Source organism: Paramormyrops kingsleyae, chromosome 24, assembly GCF_048594095.1.
Source record: "Paramormyrops kingsleyae isolate MSU_618 chromosome 24, PKINGS_0.4, whole genome shotgun sequence".
NCBI classification, from domain to species: Eukaryota; Metazoa; Chordata; class Actinopteri; order Osteoglossiformes; family Mormyridae; genus Paramormyrops; species Paramormyrops kingsleyae.
In genome coordinates, this window is record NC_132820.1 from 15,480,469 (window position 1) to 15,502,095 (window position 21,627).

At 39.4% G+C, this 21,627-nt stretch overlaps 2 protein-coding genes and 1 long non-coding RNA gene across 3 annotated transcripts in view; 1 reads left to right on the top strand and 2 right to left on the bottom strand.

The window, feature by feature from the left end:
• Positions 1-21,627, bottom strand: part of LOC111857265 (MICOS complex subunit MIC26-like) — a 152,656-nt gene that overhangs the window by 58,153 nt on the left and 72,876 nt on the right. The window lies entirely within an intron of this gene.
• Positions 16,607-17,749, top strand: gsx1 (GS homeobox 1). The gene is made up of 2 exons (XM_023837970.2): positions 16,607-17,077; positions 17,275-17,749. Exons 1-2 carry the CDS (start codon positions 16,696-16,698, stop codon positions 17,622-17,624), a joined length of 732 nt encoding a protein of 243 aa, XP_023693738.1. The 5' UTR covers positions 16,607-16,695; the 3' UTR covers positions 17,625-17,749.
• On the bottom strand, positions 18,487-21,333 carry LOC111857293 (uncharacterized). The gene is made up of 3 exons (XR_002841334.2): positions 20,779-21,333; positions 19,687-19,761; positions 18,487-19,598 (listed from the first exon to the last, which is right to left on the bottom strand). It is a non-coding gene; the product is annotated as an uncharacterized lncRNA (long non-coding RNA).

Sequence of the window (21,627 nt, forward strand, 5' to 3'; positions counted from 1 at the left end):
ACCGTTGTAAATTGTATTGACGCTCAATAAAAAATAATAAAAAAATAAAGAAAAAAAATAAACATACAATCTATATTAACTTAATGTGTTGTTAGGCATCTTCAGCTCTGGAAAAAATTAAGAGACCGCAGCACAATTTTTTGTTTAACTCATTTCTCAATTTATGGGTGTGCATGTGTGAATAATATATATTTTTTTTGCAAACTGCAGTCTGTTTCTTCTCTGTTTCTCATTAATGAAGGGCTTCTTCCGTGCTTTATGGGTCTTCAGTCCAGATTCTAGGAGCCTGATATGAACTGTCCTAGCAGTGCACTTCACACCTGCACTTAATGTTTCCTATTCTTTTTGAAGGTCACTTGAGGTCACCCTCCGATTTATGAGGCACTGCTGGATAAGTTGACATCATCTCTAGCATTAGAAAGTCGCTTCCTCCCTCTACCTGGCTGGTGTTTGGTTATTCTCTGAGTCTCCTGCTTCACCTTGTTCTTGTGTCCTGCTGTCTTAGAAACTTTGAGCCTGGAAGCAGCCTGCCTCACAGTGCAGCCTTCTGCCGGCAGAACCAGGATTAAACCAGGATTTAAAAATGCTGATTTAAAAAAAAAAAAACTAATGGTCTCTTAATTTTTTCCAGAGCTGTATGTCTGTTATTGATGTACAATTTCGCATTGATGTGAAATTCATGTACCATTAAACATATCTATCCTATATTCATGTACAATCCATATTAAAGACGTTTCATCTATGTCCTTTATTCATGTAAAATACATACTATATGAATGTTTTGTTAAACATATTGTATGTTCTACATTGATGTACGAAGCATGTTAAAGGAATGTTTTGTCAGTATTAGGTTTTATGAATAATTCTTTGAATTAACTAAGTTGAATCATGGACAGTGGTTCCACATGACTACAATAAGTATTTTGAAAATGAAACATCCTTTTATAGTTGGTGCATCCACTTTGTGTTCTGAGAGCACAACAAATTCTCATGTCTGATTAAACCAACTGAATGTGCAGAGATCATAGATGTCTTTCAATACAATAATATAAATGCAATATAATTGTTTATTAAGAAACAACAAGCAATAAACATGTATTTCCTACTAACGCTTTCTACTAATAATGTTATCATGAATGGTACAATGTAAAGTTTTTGTAAAGTTTTGTATTTTTCCTGTAGGTTTTTCTCCTGAGTGCCTCACATGCCAAGTGAGGTTACTGGTATGAATGTGGCCATAATCATACTAGATAAAACACTGACTGGTAGTGAACTTATAAAAACATCATGCATCGTCAAATATAATTGAAATAAGAATAATACTTCCATCCATCTATTATCTATACTGCTTAATCCATCCGTGTCGTGGGCAAGCTGGAGCCAATCCCAGCATCTTTGGGCGAGAGGCAGGGTACATCCTGGGCAGGTCGCCAGTCCACCACAAGAATAATACTTGGTACTCTTATATGAACCACATGTTTTTTTTCATGTGGGTAGTCCTTGTGTTGCCCAAAATACATTTTAATTAACATTTTTAAGAACATAAGAAATTTACAAACGAGAGGGGGCCATTCGGCCCATCAAGCTCGTTTGGGGAGAACTTAACTAATAGCTCAGAGTTGTTAAAATCTTATCTAGCTCTGATTTAAAGGAACCCAGGGTTTTAGCTTCCGCTACACTAGCAGGAAGACTATTCCATACTCTAACTACATGCTGTGTAAAGAAGTGCTTCCTCAAATTTGTTTTAAAATGTTCTCCCGCTAATTTCCACTTATGGCCACGAGTTCTAGTATTTAAACTAATATTGAAATAGCCATTTGGCTGAACAGCATCCAGACCCGTTAGAATCTTATAGACCTGGATCATGTTCCCCCTTAGTCTCCTTTGCTCAAGGCTAAACAGATTCAGCTCAGCTAACCTCTTCTCATAAGACATTCCTCTAAGACCAGGAATCATTCTCGTAGCCCTCCGTTGCACCTTTTCTAAGGCAGCAATGTCCTTCTTAAGGTATGGTGACCAAACCTGCACACAATATTCTAGGTGGGGTCTTACCAAAGAATTATATAAATGTAACATCACCTCCCTTGACTTAAACTCCACACACCTAGAGATATAACCCAACATTCTATTGGCCTTTTTAATTGCTTCCCCACACTGGCGAGAGTGGGACATGGAAGCATCAATATACACACCGAGGTCTTTCTCGTAATCAGCTACCTTTATTTCAGTGGAACCCATAAAATATCTATACTTTATATTTATGCTCCCTCATGGATTACCTTACATTTATCTGTGTTAAATTTCATCTGCCAAGTATCAGCCCAGTCGCTAATTAAATCCAGATCCCGTTGTAGCCTCTCTGCTGCTAGATCAGTATCTGCTACACCACCCATCTTGGTGTCGTCTGCAAATTTAACCAGTTTACTGTATGTATTGGTATCAATATCATTAATTAGGAACAATAGTGGTCCTAAAATTGAACCCTGCGGTACCCCACTAACAACGCAGGCCAACTGTGACATTGTGCCTCTAATAACTACTCGCTGCTTCCTGTCAGTTAACCAGTTTTTGATCCAAGCTGCCACAGTTCCTAAAATCCCTGCAGCTTTGAGCTTTAGCAAGAGCTGTTTGTGGGGGACAACATCAAAGGTCTTCTGGAAATCTAAGTAGATCACATCGTAGGCCTTTTTGTGATCAATTTCACTTGTAGCTTCCCCAAAGAACTCAAGTAGATTTGTTAAACAGGATCTACCTCTCCTAAATCCATGTTGGCTATCCCTCAGAATGTTATTTGCATCCAGGTAATCTACCATTTTCACTTAGATTATAGCTTCCATTATTTTTCCAGTAATGCTAGTTAAACTGATTGGCCTATAGTTTGCTGGATTACTTTTTGAATATGGGTGTTATATTAGCATGCTTCCAATCTGAAGGTATCACACCCGCAGATAACGATTTCTGGAATATTACAGTTAAAGGTTGGCTAATACTATCCATCATCTCTTTTAAAAACTATAGGTAAGATGCTATCAGGGCCCTGCGATTTATTTATTTTGAGTTTAGCTAGGCTTAGTACCACATCAGCCTCAGTTATACATATATTGGTCATAGACGACGCTGAATTCGTACTAATTGGTGGTAAGTTACTTGTGTTCTCTACTGTGAACACCCATGAAAAATAATCATTAAACTCATTTACTATATCAATTTCATTTTCAATTATAAGGCCCTTACTACCCTGCAAATTAGTGATTTCAGCTTTTAGAGCTCTTTTGGAGTTAAAATAGAAACTTTTTTGGAGTTAAAAAGAAACTTTTATTGTCATCCTTAGCCTCCAATGCATTTTTTCTTTCTACATCCCTCTTGGACAGTCTAATGTTATTTTTTAACTCTACCTGTAGACTTAGATACTCCTACCTAATTTTGAAATCACTAGTTATTTTCCAATTGTGGAACAGAGCCCTTTTCCTCCTGACTTTATTTTTAATTTCCTTAGTAAACCACCTTGGTTGTCGTTTCCTAGATTTAGTTTTGCTGGAAACAGGTATAAAGTCCTCTTGCACTTGCAACAATGTGCTTTTAAAAAATTCCCATGCCTCTTCAACTGTTTTGCTATTTAACTCCATCCAGTTTACAGTTTCTAGTTTCAGTCTCATACCATTAAAATTTGCCTTCCTAACATTGTATACTTTTAATTTTGACTTTGCTCTTCGGACACTAAAATTAACCTCGAATTTAACCATGTTATGATCACTACCGTCCAAAGGTTCTAAAACCTCTAATTTTCCAATCCTATCCTGGTTATTACAGAAAACAAGATCAAGAAGGGCTTCTCCCCTGGTAGGGGTATTAACAAACTGAGTAAAAAAAACAATCCTGTACTAATTCCACCACCTCAAGTTCATTTACAGAAGAGCCAGAGACTGTGTCCCACTGTATCCCAGGTAAATTAAAATCACCCATAACCACCATACCATTTTTATTACTCATAATCCTGATATCGTCATATAACATTCTGCTTTCCTCGGCAGCTACATTAGGTGCTCTATAACAAACCCCGACAATTAGGCCATTTGAGTCTTTAGCATCAAGTTTTATCCATACAGCTTGCTCCCTTGCCTGCAAGTTTTCTTTTACGTATACTGCAACACCACCTCCCTTCCTGCCTATCCAGTCTCTACGGAACAATGTATAACCATCCATATTATATTCTTCACCATCATTGTCACTCATCCATGTTTCAGTTATTCCTATAATGTCGTAAGTGTCCGATGAAATTAAAGCCTCTAAATCATTAATTTTGTTTCTAATACTCCTAGCATTTAAATACAGACCACAAATGGTAGACCTTTTACAGTGCCCACTTTTAATATGTATTTGGGCTTTCCCCAGTGTGGGATCAATTTATATTTATTTGCTTTTCTGTTTTATATAAAGTAACATACACTAACCAAATATCTAAACTAACTTAAGCTTCTTATTTTACACAAGTCATTCTCACTCAGCACCCTGCTCCAGAGTAGAGCAGAGCCTGTCCCAGGTCTGGAACCAGTAGGTTTGTGTTTTACTTGGCACTAGTATGTTTCATGTCTATATCTTCAACGTTGGAAAGTGTGTCTTTTAGGATAGGAGTCTCTACAGGGGGTCCTCGAGTTACGACGTCTCAATGTACGATGTTTCGAGTTTACGACGCTCACTCCCATAAAAACTTTTAAAAATTGAGATGTGAGGGTTTCGGCTTACGCTGTTAGCATTGTACTTATGGTCTACGTGGGCTCCTTCAGCAACAGACTACTGCATCCAACATGCAAGAAGGAACACTTCCGCAGGTCTTTCATTCCATCTGCCATCAGATACACCTCAGTCACCTAAAGTTCATAAATTATGTCACTATTCTGTATATTGTGCAATATCTGCTGCATAGGCATACAACCATATTTACATCACTCAGTGCAATCTGTATGCATGTGTATCTGTATGTATGTGTATATGTATGTATGTGTATCTGTATGTATGTGTATCTGTATGCATGTGTATATGTATGTATGTATATATGTATGTATTGTATGTGTATCTGTATGCATGTGTATATGTATGTATGTGTATCTGTATGTATGTGTATCTGTATGTATGTGTATATGTATGTATGTGTATCTGTATGCATGTGTATATGTATGTATGTATATATGTATGTATTGTATGTGTATCTGTATGCATGTGTATATGTATGTATGTGTATATGTATGTATGTGTATCTGTATGCATGTGTATCTGTATGTATGTGTATATGTATGTATGTGTATATGTATGTATGTGTATCTGTATGTATGTGTATATGTATGTATGTGTATATGTATGTATGTGTATCTGTATGTATGTGTATATGTATGTATGTGTATCTGTATGTATGTGTATATGTATGTATGTGTATCTGTATGCATGTGTATCTGTATGTATGTGTATCTGTATGTATGTGTATTTTGGATCTGTGCAATATGTGTAATTGTGTGCAGTAATTTTATTATTTATTGTATTTGTTACAGTATTTGTTTGGTCTGTTTCTTTTCTATTGCTTTTTATTTACTGGCTATTGCAACAAGTAAATTTCCCCAGTGTGGAATCAATAAAGTGTTCTCTAATTTCTATTTAATCTAATCTAACCAGTTTGGTTGCGTGCGGCAGAAGAATACGCAGTAATGTGGCGTATGAGTGAAGGAGTTGGCATCCCCCAGTACGCTTACCAGAAAAAGGGTGTTTCGACTTGCACCATAATTCGGTTTACGTCACTGTCTTTGGAACGGAACTGTATCATAACCCCCTGTATTTTCACATCACCCAAGTCCTTAATGACCATTTCTTACCATTTCCTAGTCACAGAAATTAGCTTCTCTGGATATTTTTTAAATCAATATGTGAATTTATGCATTTTGAGCAAAATGAGATTTTCAGTCCTGACATAATGACACAGGTTGGGTTAATAGCTAAATATGCTTAAGTAGAAACAGTATGAGGCGAACATCCTGTGTTTCCGGGCTGCAGTGACCTGATCCGGGCCATTTTCGGCTTTATGGGGCTCCGTGGTTCATCTTTATCGTTCATTATTATGTGTGTCTCTGTGGTTTAGGACTCTGTGCCTGTGATCAAAAGGTTGGCAGTTCAAATCCCGTGGAAGACGGATTTTAACCTCAATCGCTCCAGGAATTGGCTGGCCCCTGCTTTCTCAGTTGCATGTCTTTTTAGATAAATGTGTTTGAGAAATAAATACATGATAATATCAATCTTTATATGAAGCTCCAAAAACACATTATTGCATGGTTGTATAACTGTCTGAACCACCTTGGGAAAAGAGCTGCAGAAATATTACATAACTGCAGACTAATAATAGCCCATTATAAACGCCTATAACCCTCAATGGACCTTCGATGTGAAACAGTCCAATCTTTATGTACAACCATCTCTCCTGTTCTAGAGGAGACTGAGCCTAACATCGTCACCCGAACCTTCCTGTCCAATAAATCTCTCTTTCTACAAGGTCGAAAGGCGAAACACAAACAGAGGCTCCTGTCATCCTTCAACTGAAGCTGTGTTTTCTGTGGGGAGCATTTTAAAGGATGGTGATGCTTCAAGCTTTCATGGCATCTGTACAAGGAAACAAACCATTCAATAAAAGAGCAGCAAACAACTAATAGCAATAAATAACAAACATCATATATATCGGCAAAAAGATATATCTGAGGTAAAATCTCTGTCAAAGTGTTATAGCACCACGTAACACATAATTGACATTTGTTGTGGAGCCTAATTGCTTGAGGCTAAACGTGGCCTACCTGACTTCATATGGCCTACCTGACTCTACGTGGCCTACCTGACTTCATATGGCCTACCTGACTCTACATGGCCTACCTGACTTCATATATCCTACCTGACTCTAAATGGCCTACCTGACTTCATATGGCCTACCTGACTCTACGTGGCCTACCTGACTTCATATGGCCTACCTGACTCTACGTGGCCTACCTGACTTCATATGGCCTACCTGACGCTACGTGGCCTACCTGACTTCATATGGCCTACCTGACTCTACGTGGCCTACCTGACTTCATATGGCCTATCTGACTCTACGTGGCCTACCTGACTTCATATGGCCTACCTGACTCTACATGGCCTACCTGACTTCATATGGCCTACCTGACTCTACATGGCCTACCTAACTTCATATGGCCTACCTGACTCTATGTTGCCTACCTGACTTCATATGGCCTACCTGACTCTACATGGCCTACCTGACTTCATATGGCCTACCTGACTCTACATGGCCTACCTGACTTCATATGGCCTACCTGACTCTACATGGCCCACCTGACTTTGCTGGGCAGCCTGTGTCCTTCATGAGGCTGTTAAGCCTTCATGAGGCTGTTGTGTATAGGCAGTCGCCAGGCTAAGAGCATCCAGCTTACAGTCGGCTTGTACTTACGAACGGACTGCCACAAAGCTTATTATTTAAAAAGTTAATACAATGGTTCATAATGATTCTTGTGAAAACATTGCGCAGCTACAGCGGCTCATTGGCTTGAAGTACAGTACCATATGTTACTTTTATTAATTCTGTATTATTATTGTTATTATTATGTACTGTATTATTGTTTTTCTGACTTACCTACAAATTCAACTTAAATACAGACTTAGGGATCAGATGTCATTCATAACCTGGGGACTGTCTGTATGTTCCAGGCTGCTGGTAGCTGTATGCCAGAAAGTCATCTGCACCACCCACTGCAATACTTTTGGTCGTGTGCCAAGTAGCCAACATCCCAATATGTGATTCAGCCCATGAAAATAGACTCTTTAGTGTTTATTGTTTGAAACTTTGGTGATGACATTAGACTTTCCTCAGACATCTGAAGAAGTAGAAGTATCTGTGGGTCTTTCCATTGCCCTGCATGCATAAAGCCCTACGAATATATCAGATGCTGCTTCTGACACCGTAAGATCACCTTGCAACACCTATTGTGTACAAGTATAAAAGAAGAAACTGGTTTCAGAGAACGATCTGAGCATGCTCAATAAAAGTTAACTGAGCATGGTTAGCGTGATGAGGCAACTGGAATTCTGAGCATGAGCAGTGCAATGCAACAACTGGAATTCTGAGCATGAGCGGTGCAATGCAACAACTGTAATTCTGAGCATGAGCGGAGTGATACGACAACTGTAATTCTGAGCATGAGCGGTGCGATACGAGAACTGGAAATCTGAGCATGAGCGGAGCGATACGACAACTGTAATTCTGAGCATGAGCGGAGTGATACGACAACTGGAATTCTGAGCATGAGCGGTGCGATACGAGAACTGGAATTCTGAGCATGAGCGGTGCGATACGAGAACTGGAATTCTGAGCATGCTCAGTATGATGACAGAGCTCAGCAGAATTACTGTGGAAGGGGAATTTCCAACAAGCACTGAAGGTCTTCTCTGCAGTGAGGAGAGCGGGATAAATGCATTTCTGTTGCCCTGGCAGTAGCCACAGAGCTAATGGAGGATGGAAGGATTAGCCCCTACATGTAAACACAAGTGGATAAATACACTACTCAAAATAATGTACCAAAATAATGTATCTCTACACAGATTCAAGCAAGCTATCTCTCTCAGAGCAAATCTGTAGACCTGTTCTGAATGTAATTACCCACGAAAGCCAGTGTCAGAAGAACTGGGATGAAAATGTACACCCTGCCCTCGATACCATTATCACGAAGACACATTCTGATCACGAGGATATGCTTGTGTGTGTTTGCTTTAGTACTGTGTCTGTGACGAGCAAACAACTCAGGAATGGACCAGTTTCAGATGAACCAGTCTCAGATGAACCAGTCTCAGATGAACCAGTCTCTGATTGACCTGGTGCTGGGTGGATCAGACCCTAATAGACAGGTACAGGATAGACCCATTTAATAATAACCCCGTATGCAGTGCTGGGGACTGCAGGGGCAGACTCTTTCAGACAATCACAGAGCAGAACAAGAGCTACAAAATATGTGACTTTTATTGGAGAAACATAAACAAAAGACAAAAAAGAATCAAAGGCATTTGAAGAAAACGAGAGGGAGAGTGAGGGAGGGTCGAAGGAGTACAGAACAAGCCTCTATCCATCACCGCTGTAGAGGCTCCACATTCTCTGCCAGTGCTGGGGGACACACCGCATAAAGCCACAATGGGGGGCTGGACAGGAGGGGCAATGCTCCTCTCCTCCCCCAACCCTGGGTCCATCCCTCTCTCTCCTGCTTTCTTCTCCCACTCCCACAACGAAGGGGGTGGGGATAGGATGGCCTGGGAGAGCAGGTGACACTTCAGAGAGCCTTCATCTCTGCTCACAGCCTGGGGAATGGAAAGGAACAGGGTTAGGGTTACACCCACTGGGACTGACAGTGTTACGCCCACTGGGACTGACCGTGTTAGATCCACTGGGACTGACTGTGTTATACACACAAGGACTGACAGTGTTATACCCACTGGGACTGACTGTGTTACGCCCACTGGGACTGACCGTGTTAGATCCACTGGGACTGACTGTGTTATACACACAAGGACTGACAGTGTTATACCCACTGGGACTGACTGTGTTACGCCCACTGGGACTGACTGTGTTATACACACAAGGACTGACAGTGTTATACCCACTGGGGCAGACTGTGTTAGATCCACAGGGGCTGACAGTGTTACATCCACTGGGACTGACTGTGTTACACCCACTGGGACTGACAATGTTACATCCTCAGAGGCTATGTTGAGAACAGCACACACAGCTCATCCACCCTTACAGGATATATACACACAAATTATCCAAACGCAGGCAATATATACGTGGTCATACCGACAGTTAATACAGTAACTAATAAAGCATATACAACACACACATCAAATGCACACATAGATACACTAAGGAAAAAAATCACTTCAACTCATGCAGACAGCACAAATTGCATGAATTTATTTAGGAAAGACCTTTATCCAAAGGCAGCAGGGTCAGAGAGACCCTAGAGTGGCTGGGGTTAAGGGCTTTGCTCAGGGGCCAAGTGGTGAAATCACTCAACAGGCCATGGGATGCAAACCAGAAGCCTCATTGTCCTGGGCCTGGAGTCCTAACTTACAGAGCCACAGACAGCCCAAGAGTTACGGAACTAACCCTAAGATGCTTGTCTTCAGATGAGTGACTCTGACAAAGGTATCACATTCACACAGTATTCACATTTACGCAGTAACCCATATACAAATGCACAAATAGAACGGATAATAAAAGCTACACAGATCTCATTCCTAAGAATATTTTGGTTTTTTTCCAAGCTTTTTGTAAAGACATGTTGAAGCTATTACAACTCTCTCCCTTAGGCGTTTGATGCTCTCTATCAGAACAATTTCAAGTTGCTGACTCTCCTTGGCTCTCAGGAAAGAGTTTGGCGTTGCCTCCTCAAGAAGGTAGGAGGGACTTCATTTAATAAGTCATCTACACAGATAGGTTACCATGGCAGCAACAGTAGCTCTTGTTGTGTTTGACAAACTGGGTACAAATGGGTATTATTCAGAAAGAGGGGTTCCGTTTGGGTTCTGTAGGGTCTTGGTACTTGGGAGGACCCCTGGCCCGGTTTAGTTAAAAGCCAGTGTTTGGGTTTCTATGGCGATGGGTGAATAGCTGCCCCCCACCACTCTCTCGCCGCGTGGCGCCTCTTCAATAGGCTGCATCTGCAAACTATGGGGCTGAAATGAGCAGTGACCCGTCTGAAACTGCCACAGAAAAAATCAACAAATTTTATACCCAGAACTGGGGTCTTTCTCATCATTTACGTCATAATGCAGAAACAAAGGGGGGACTCTGCTTTCAGATATGGCAGGGGTGGAGGGGGGGGGCACCTCGCCTCGGTCGTGTTGCGCGAGAAAAGTCAGAGGCCAGAGGGGAAGTGAAAAATGCAAACAAAAACTTAGACAAAAGCTGCCATTCCGCAGAGATTGGGTATGAAAAGAGGATATTGGGTTATGAAAATCTTCAGGGGTTTCTATGCTTATGCAAATTTTTCCCGTCATTTATCACCCTGAAGCTGTCAGCGTGGATGCACAGGCCACACCCTGTCCCTCAAAAGCTGCAAAACCGTGATAAACATCTTCTGCATTACTGACAGTCAGTAGGTATCGACAGTAGGAGGGACAAAGGTGTGCAGTACTGACAACTCATGCTAAGGAATGGATCTTGACAGAACAGTATGTAAGCACCACCTGATGAATGGAAGTGTGCAACACTGACAGCTAGGGAAGTATCCAAAGCAGGAGGGACCAAGGCACATTGACTGCTCTAGTAGAATTAGAGACTGACTGGTTTTCGTATAGAAGAGTCAGCTAAGCAAATGAAGTGAAAAAAGAGAGTAATATCAGGAGTAAAGCAGGAGTCGGGGCACAGACCAGCAACTGTATTTATAATCATGAGCTGTTTTTGGGAGTAGAAATAGGAGTATGCATTTCAGTCCAACAGTCTTTGCTGGTGAATGAGAAACAGTTTCACCAGAGAGTACAAAAGTTGTACCTTAACTGTTGGCATGATTGACTTCCAACAGCCTGTCAATGGGACGCTGAAGAAGCTGCATTTGAAACACTCTGTCACAGTTGTGTACTAACCCCTGAAAGGAGACAGTGAGCGGCCTGCAGGCTTCTTTGGGGCCAAATGCTAAGATGCTTCTATTGTCCTGAGAGAGTTCATTAAATTCATTGGTTTGACCTACGATTTTGAAGACCAAAAGTCCAGTGAGTTGGAAACCCTGAGTCAGCCATACAAATTCTCACACAAAATGGCCCCTAGGTCCATTCAAACCATGAATCTGTGCGTAAAGGGGACCCTTTCAGACCATCGGCTGTGATTTTCTTTGAAAGCAGAGAGAAAAGGGGTAGATCTGGAACAATTTCCTACCATAGCAAATGCATTCACAGTGTTTTTGTGACACTTAGCAATATAAACACACAATTTTGATGTCAAAGGCTGTCGAGAATGGTGTTTGGAGAGATGTGTTCTGAGAAATGTGTCTTCAGTAAAATCTGTTTAGTGTGCTCATTCAGTGGGTCACGTTTAATGCGGTCTGCTCAATAAGTTTTGTTTTTAGTGATGAATTCCTTTAAATGTGAGTATTGATGTAAGCCTGCTTGATAATTTGCACAGTTTTAGTGCATGTGTTTAGTGTAGTTAGTAGGTTTAGTTTGTTTTTGTCAGTTTTACTGAGGTGTTTAGGGTAGTTTTGTGGCCTAACTGTAGTTAGTAAGACAGAAAAAAAATACATCGAATACACTCATACAGAAACCTATTTACTATTACATATAGTCAAACACGAAAAGTACATTAGAATCAAAACATAATCATACATACATTTATACTTTGCACACAGTAATGACACATCTATTCCTTTGATGTGGTGACCTTAAAATTTATATGGCTGGGTTGTCTCTTTCCCCCACAAAAATCAGACAGCACAAAAGTGAAATTTTGTGTTACTATAAAACAGACAACATGGTCCTAATACATTGATACATGATTATGGGCATGCAATGAGCACAGAGTAGAGTGTAAAGGGTACAAGCAGCACAGAGGAGACTCTGTAATGGGTATAAGAAGCACAGAGACTCCATAAATGGAGCAAAAGGAGCACAGAGGAGACTCTATAGATGTGCACAAACAGCACAGTGAAAATGGTACACAAAGAGCACAGTGAAGACTCTGTAAATGGTATACAAACAGAACATTGAAGACTCTGTAAATGGTACACAAACAGTGCAGCGGAGACTCTGTAAATGGTACACAAACAGCATAATGGAGACTCCGTAAATGGTACACAAACAGCACAGCGGAGACTCTGTAAATGGTACACAAGGAGCACAGTGGAGACTCCGTAAATGGTACTCAAAGAGCACAGTGGAGACTCTGTAAATGGTACTCAAAGAGCACAGTGGAGACTCTGTAAATGGTACACAAACAGCACAGCGGAGACTCCGTAAATGGTACACAAGGAGCACAGTGGAGACTCCGTAAATGGTACTCAAATAGCACAGTGGAGACTCTGTAAATGGTACACAAACAGCACAGCGGAGACTCTGTAAATGGTACACAAGGAGCACAGTGGAGACTCCGTAAATGGTACTCAAAGAGCACAGTGGAGACTCTGTAAATGGTACACAAACAGCACAGCGGAGACTCTGTAAATGGTGCACAAGCAGCACGGTTGAGACCCTGTAAAAGGTACACAAACAGCACAGTGAAGACTGTAAGTGGTACACAAACAGCACAGTGGAGACTATGTAAAGTCACAGTAAACATATTTTGTAAACAGCTATGTGAACTGCAATAGCACAGCTAATTTAAATTTGCCTCCTGTATATGAAACAGACATTATATGGAGAATACAGTTACATGACAGGGGTAAAGAGGTGTAATTAGTGTGTAGTGTACATACATGAGTGTACATACAAAATGTATATAAAACATAAATATAAAAACACAAATAATTTAACTTATAATATTGTATTTCTATTTCTAAAACGATTTTCTGGTATTACTCGTAATTTTTCTATTTCCCTAGAACACTTTCTGAGATTTTGCTTACAAAAATACGTATTCCAGAATAATTTAATTGACAGGTTAAACTTGCACATACAAATTTTATACATGAAGCACTAATTTATGTTACTTGAATTAAGGAAGTTAAACGGGTAGAGTAATGAAGCCTTTTTTTTTGCCTGTGCTTTTCCCCTTCGCCTCTAGTCGGCCACCTCACGATAGCGAGAGGTCAAAACCATTTGTCGATCTCCAGTCGGGATAACAAATAAGGATGAGCTTCCCTGAGAAGATTCCCACTGAGTGCGCAGCACCTGCCGAAATATCAGAAAGAGCGTTTAAAGAGATGTGAATAAAAACAATTAAACGCAATTTCGCTTATTCATTATAGGCATTCTTCGTGTTTAATAAGAACCACGTGAAGAAACAGGTTTCACGCGGTATTATATCGCTATGTCAGCGTCTAAGTTGTAAGTATGCAAATCCAACAGTGAGAGAGAGAGAGAGAGAGAGAGATACAAAAATTGGATTCTAACACTTTAATTATTGTCTTCAGTACTTCTTTCTGGATTATACATAAACTCTTCTATTGAGTGGTTTAAATTAGTGTCATGCAAATACATACAGATTGAGTCAAATCAATTCTTCGTTAGATTATAAGACTATCATTAGGTCCTTTTGGTTCCTAATGAAATGAAAATGAAGAAGTGATGGGGCGGGCGCGAGCTAGAACGAGCGGAGGAGGCCTGGCACGCGGCAACGCAAATAATGAAGCGCTCTGTACCTGTAGCTTCTCTTTAAGGGTTTAATTGCTCATAATTTGTCCAGTGCAGACCTGCTATTATGGTGCACCGAAGTTGGTACCAAATTACACCATTTAAACCAGTCGAGTGGTATTTCCCGTACGGTTGAGAGTTTCCTTTCATTTTGTAAAATAAAACAAACAAGTCCAGTTGTCGTTAGACGGGTAGCACTGGTTCTGAAGAAAAGAAAATTAATCTTACTTATCAGGCGATATAAGATTTATTGTAATCTCTGGTTGCGCAAGAAATGCAGTTTATATATCGTAAAATAAAATTATATATAAACAGAAAAATGGACATGTGTACTCAATGGCTAATGTAACAAACGTACAAAACTTATAAAAGCCATATAACGCATTTCATATTAATAAAAAATACACGCGAATGTTACTTTAAAATCCCTTTATTAGACGGACAGACCGTTTGATATTAACATTCTTAACATTTTAATAAATTGCATCGTTACCAAATTGGGTTGTGTGTTATGTTATAACATTTATGTACATATATATACATTTTCTGTACAATAATTTTTTAAATAAATATTATATATGCTTACTAAATATGTATATGCACCATTATGCAAATACTGGTATTCAACCACTTTTGTTGCATTATACTTTATGTAGCTAATTATTAGTCAGTCATTATTCTAATAATTTACTGATACTGGTCATAGTAAATGAGCATCATAATAATATATCATCAATAACACAATGAACTGATTCGCTAAATCGGAATAACGCAGATATAATTGTGCACAATTAAATAGCACAATCACGTGAAAAGTAAAAAATTGATATCCTAATAAAAGGAAAAAAATATTAGGCCTATATCAAGGCCGTTAAATGAGAGAGGATAGGGTCATCAAACCCACATTCCAATGTTTATCCGCACGTTAATAGTCCTCTCGCTTTGAAGGTCTTGTTTAGCGGTCCTAAAGTGAAAGAAAATGTTTTCCTATTACTTACTACAATCATAGCGGGGGGGGGGGGAGTTCGAGCGCCACGCATTCGCCCTCTCTGTCACAGAGTCGCCTTTGTGTGCGCCTATCCGCCGCTGTCACACACTTTAATTCGAGCCTCTTTCTCTCGCATTGAAAACTCTCTACAATGACATTCAATAAAGCCCTGCGAGTGAAAACCTGGTTATTTTTATATATTCTTTCCCGGACCCCGCGGGGGCCCGCGCGCAGGAATTAATCACTGGTTTTTAGCCGCACTGCCTGGAGACTGTGACTTGTCCTTTCAGTGACTAGAAATGATACATTGGCCTAAAAACGGTCAAATACTTTCACACGTTTTAAATACGAACTGGCACTCACGCGTTTATGTAGACGTTTTACTTTATGCATTTATTAAAAGTTCTGGTTATTTAACAAAGGTGTGTATATATATATATATATATATATATATATACATATATATATATATATATACATATATATATATATATATACATATATATATATATATATATATATATATATATATATATATATATATATATATATATATAATGAGAAAAAAATCCTGGGTAAATACGTCACTCCCATTAGACGAACGTTAACGCTTCTAACTCTAAATTCCAGAGACTGTATAACTAGATAAAACAGGTCCACTAGCTGTGCAAATATACATTCTATTTCATATTATTTCATACAGAAAACAGGCATTGTAGAATATAAACCGAGCACTAGTTATTTTAAAAACGCAAAGTTTGTTTAAAATAAAATCATTTTAATTAAAAATAAAACTAATGGGAATACAACTGCTTTTTCTTTTATTTCTACTGTAGTAACACTTAATATATATCGAAAGAGGAAAACGGCTTGAGTAATTAAAAGCTTAAATGACTTGCGGGAAACAAATAGCCTACCATTTGCTAATTAAACACAGTTCATTACCTGAACGATCAATAAAATCCCCGGAGAGCAATGATGTCGAAAACATATTTTAAAGTAATACTGGTAATGATATACAAGAAATCAACGCTTAAATGGAAGGGGGAGATACCGCATCTTTCGGCGTGGGTGGGGTTGACAAGAATAGACTACATTATGCAGTTCATTTAGTTAACAAGTGAAATAATAGGGAAGCGTGCAGTGTGAATACCGCGAGAAAGGCCACAAAAACCCTATTGAAGGGTCTCGAGCGCTCGCCGCGTAACCGTCACATGGACGAACCGGGTCCACAGTATTTAAACTGCAACATCCCCCTTTCAGCACCACTCCGCTGTCCAGCCACGCCGACGACAGGTCACAGTGATCACGCGCGACAGAAAACTTTGCGAAGTTTAAGGAAACAATTCGTGAAGATGCCAAGATCCTTCCTTGTGGATTCGTTAATTTTGAGGGAAGCCAATGATAAAGGGAATGAAAATAACCCACCTTTATTTCCTTACGCCGTGCACCCCTCGCACCCTCTCCACGGGCTGTCCACAGGTTCGTGCCACTCTCGAAAGTCTGGCTTGCTGTGCTTCTGTCCTCTTTGCGTCACAGCCTCGCAACTACATCCGTCTCCTCCGGCCATTCCGCTCCTCAAGGCTTCGTTCCCAAGCTTCGGTTCGCAGTATTGTCATTCTGCGCTGGCCAGGCAACACACCTCCTCTACCGGTGTCAACCTCAACCATGGCCCAGGGATATACCAAACGGCATACTCCGTGCCAGATCCTCGCCAGTTCCATTGCATCTCTATCGGTGAGTGACTTTCCACGGAATTATTGTGTTACAGTATTGGATAGTTTTGATTTGTTAGACTACGTGTTATAACGCACATGTTGCTCAGAAACATACAGGTCTATATATTTTTAAATGTGAGTAGTTTGTCTCTTGAAATGAACATATGCCGCTGTCATCTTTTAATTGTTTGCATATTTTCTATTTACTTTTTGCAGAGAGCAACAGTAACCAACTCCAAAGCAGCAAACGCATGCGCACAGCGTTCACCAGCACGCAACTTCTGGAGCTGGAGAGAGAGTTCACCTCAAACATGTATCTTTCCAGACTAAGGCGCATAGAGATTGCAACATATCTTAACCTATCCGAGAAACAGGTGAAAATCTGGTTCCAGAATCGTAGAGTCAAGCACAAGAAAGAAGGCAAAACCAGCTCGCACCGAACCGGATCGCATAGTTGTAAGTGTTCTTCCTTGTCATCCGCACGGTGCTCAGAAGAGGAAGACGACTTGCCTATGTCCCCTTCATCATCAGTGAAAGAGGACGCAGAACTTACCGTCACCCCGTGATCCCAGAGACTCAGTCCGAGCTACACCTGTGGAATTCTAAATGCAGCCAAAAAAAATTCAACTGTACAGACTTCTGTTATATGTATATAAAAGATATATAAGCAGGGAAGTTTTACATCACTATATTGCTCTGTTATACATGTTGTCTGCTTGTACTTTTTCTGAAAACGTCAAAAATTTCAATGATGGGTTGCCTATCCAATGCACTCTATAACCGTCTAAAGCGGTTCGATATTTGTGTGCTACACATCAAAAATACTAATTAACTCAAACAAAAAACAGTCAATTTGTTAGTGTTAACTATTTTTTGGAAAATTATAGTCAAGTATTTTGTATCTTATGGTAAATATTGTTTAGCTTTATGGCACTACATGGATGGTGCCGAGATCAACAATGGAATGTGTTCGTGATAGCAAATGTTTCACACATCACTCGAATGAAGAAGTTCTGTTGTTGTATCGTCAGTGTAATTGAAGATATTTATTTATTTAAAACAATAATAAAGAATATTTCTTAGAAATACTGTCTCGATTTTTAAAAACCGTTTTTTTTCAATTTCAGGCACACAAGCGCCCTTGCGCGCGCACGGGTTTTCTTAGCATCACTGCTTATACTAAGTAATTATTTATAACAAATAAGGCCACAAACCAATTCGTTCAAAACACATTTAATATATTAATGTTTAACATTCAGACATAAAATAGCTACTCGGAAAGCATCAATAATGTACCTAAATTACATCAAACATATATCCAAAATATATAAATATATGTATTTGATTCAAATACTCTTGGTAAGACATATACTAATCAAGTTGACCTCGTTTATCTAGGATATGTATTTGGATACAGTTCATAAGTGAATAGAATTCTTCTTAATCCACAACTACATATCACCATTTAATTTCACGACAGTCTGATTAACAAAGTGCAGTTTGTCTCCGCTAACTTTTGCGAAGACAGTCGTATTTAGCGAAAATTCTCTCATGTGCGTATTTCACTCCCGTTTTGGGTACCATAGAAAATATAATTTTGTCACCAATTTCATGTCTAGCTTGCACATGGTATTGTACACGTCACTGGTTCAAACTGGGCTGCGTATTATACTTTTAACCATTAAGTCACATTTTATTTTATACAGTACATTTTACAGCCAATTTGGCACAACTTTTTCCATCTTGAAATGAGTTGCCAATGTGGGGAAAATATATTCTCATAAACCACTGCTTAAAAACAAGCAAGACGGCACATTTGTATTGGACACACGCTTATAAATATAGTGCACTTAAATGTACCAATGACGCATTCCATGAAATTGTATAATCTGATAAAGTGTAATTCGTTGCCGACAGTGTTTTATAATGTAATAAACGAGAATCTTCTTTGAAAAAAGTTTCGTTCCAGTTCTGTATTTTTGCCCCTACTGTTATAATTTAACCTATTATTGTTTCCTTTTTTGTCAAATAAGAGATCAATGTATTTTCCGCTCCAGCAAGGTACTTAATTTGATGGAAAGGTTGGCGCCTTGGGTGTAGTAGGTAAGTGCTGATAGTTCATTTATGCAGCTGAACATCCACCCTGAATTACAATAGGTACGTTGAAAAAGAATTATTAATTCACATGAAAGGGCAAGACGTGTCTGCTCTTCGCGGTCTGTAGACACCTGTAAGCACGGAGGACTGGTAAACTCATACAGAACGTCTATGATAAGGTCAATATAGGAAAAATTGTAATCGCAAACAACTTCATCTAGTAGATTTTTAGTTATTGATTTGGTTCTCCGATCTAGACACATTATCGTGTCACACTAAAAGATCTCAAGGCTTGTGGGACAGGTTACGGGCGCGCTTGGAGACCTATCAGAGATTCTCCCAGTGGAGCGCCTATTAATCAAGGCTATCTTTGTATGTATCCTCTCGTCTTCGCACTCTATGTATATAAGAGTATTCTCCGTCTTCGGATCCCCTTTTCAAGGCTAGAAAGAAAAAGTTGTGAGTCAGTTTATCTCTTCACTCGTGCACGGTGCACTTAAATTTAAGTGAATTGCGACTCGCGATTGTTACCCACGACATGATTTCCTCAGAATTTCTTGCTCCAGTTAAACATATATCTTTTTAGGCTCTTCGACATACTGCAGGCTGAAATATAAATTTGCCATAAGTACCATAATCATATGATAAAACAAAATTAATACATTTAATTGAAATTGCATAACCAAAATAACATGAATTACTTCCAAAGTAAATTCATTTGTTTATGTTTCTACATATGCGTTTCCTGAAACTTATCAAATCACATTTCATATTTGAATATATCAGTTATCTATATTCTCTATGGATCAAGCTAAATAAACTAATTCATTTTAAGATCTAGGGCTGTAAAACTGCATCCTGGTCAGCCTGAGTTTACAGTAAACAAGCCCGTTTTTTCTCCTGTGACGCGTGACACGCTATGCCCTATCCCAAAGCAGCTTCTCAAAACTCCATTTAATTTTTTGAAATAGATTTAAATGCCATTTACTTATTAAGCAATTTATTATCAGCCACCTTTCGTGACAAAGGCTCCTAGGAGGACGGGACATTTACTAAATTATCACTGTTATTGTGCCTTTGGGCTGAGAACTTGCACTTGTAAACTTTGATTTAATTATTCACTTAAACATTTTAACAAAACTGCACTATTTGCATTTGTTAAGATATGGGATCAGGCCATTTTGTTAATTGCATCACAGAAGCCCATTTTGCTCAGTGCTTCCTCCGTAAAGCATCCTTTATCCATTCAACAGCTTTAGGTTCGCGCTCTAGGGGACCTTATAGGCCTGGTGCTTAAAATGCTCAATTTATTTATTCTTAATTTTGTGCCGATCAATTCATTGAAGCAAAAAGGCTACAGTGTTCTTTTAAGAGAAGAAAAGCGAATTGTTGATGTGACCTTGACGGGCTATAAAGGGGCTAGCCCGGCGCTCGAGGCCTGCTTGAGTCAACAAGCGCCCATCTAGCAGACTCGCCGTTGTCTTTATTCCAACTAATTTTTCATTTAAGGCTTTTCTTAGACATGTCTCTTATCTATCAGATTAAAAGAGCAGCTTGTAACAAATCAGTCTGCCCGATTTACAAGAGCATTAAAAGCGGACAAAAGCAGCCGGCCGTCAGTACCTGGGTCTGGTAGACGGTGCGGCGCTGCAGCTGATTCCACGGGTTGAAAATGCGCACGAAACAAAATACTTGAATCCTGAAAAAGAGCCTTTGTACGTTTCTTTAGAAATCAAGCAATTCTGCATGACAAAGGACAATTAATAAGCCGTCTTTTCACGACCAGCAGCTGGTTTCCCCGTCAAGGAAAGTTGGAAAAAATTCAGCCTGAATGCGCGCAAAAGCCCTTTGCGCGCAGACAGCTACCCAAGGTGACCCATTTGGCACAGCTAAAATAACCAAGCCCGAGTAAAAGCGAGGGAACTGTCAAAAACATTTAAGCTGGAATATCTTGAAATTGCAAATCCCTTTATGTGGAAGGACGCTGCCGATGTGGGCTCGCGGTACAATGGAGGTGGTTTAAGTTGGAGAGGCTTTGGAAACGGACACGTGGCTTCTCAATGAGAACTCCTCAGGACTCGCGTGGCTTGCGGCCCCACAGCACACTTAAGACGAGTTTTAAACTAATATTTCACAAAGAGAACTCTAAAATACAGAGTTTAAATTGATCTGTTTATAAAATGCTAAGAATTGCGTTTAATTAGAATGTTGCTTAGACGTAAATCCTGAGAGTTCATTAAAGTATAAGGTGATAGCAGTACCTTGCCCCCAGCGTTTCTTCCAGCAAACTTATTTACTATTATTCATTAATAATATAATATAATGTAATATAATACAATATAATATAATACAATATAGTGCAAATAGTAAAATAGAATACTTAAATTTATTTGGTTCTTTTGTTGTTATTCTTTTTTAAACATAAACAACTTGTTGCATGTGATTTCGTTTTCTTACTGTTTAAAAATTGAA

Excerpts from the sequence above, each read along its gene's own strand:
- gsx1 (XM_023837970.2), top strand. The coding sequence starts at position 16,696 with ATGCCAAGATCCTTCCTTGTGGATTCGTTAATTTTGAGGGAAGCCAAT. Across the intron at positions 17,078-17,274 it reads GTTCCATTGCATCTCTATCG|AGAGCAACAGTAACCAACTC; the intron begins GTGAGTGACTTT and ends TACTTTTTGCAG.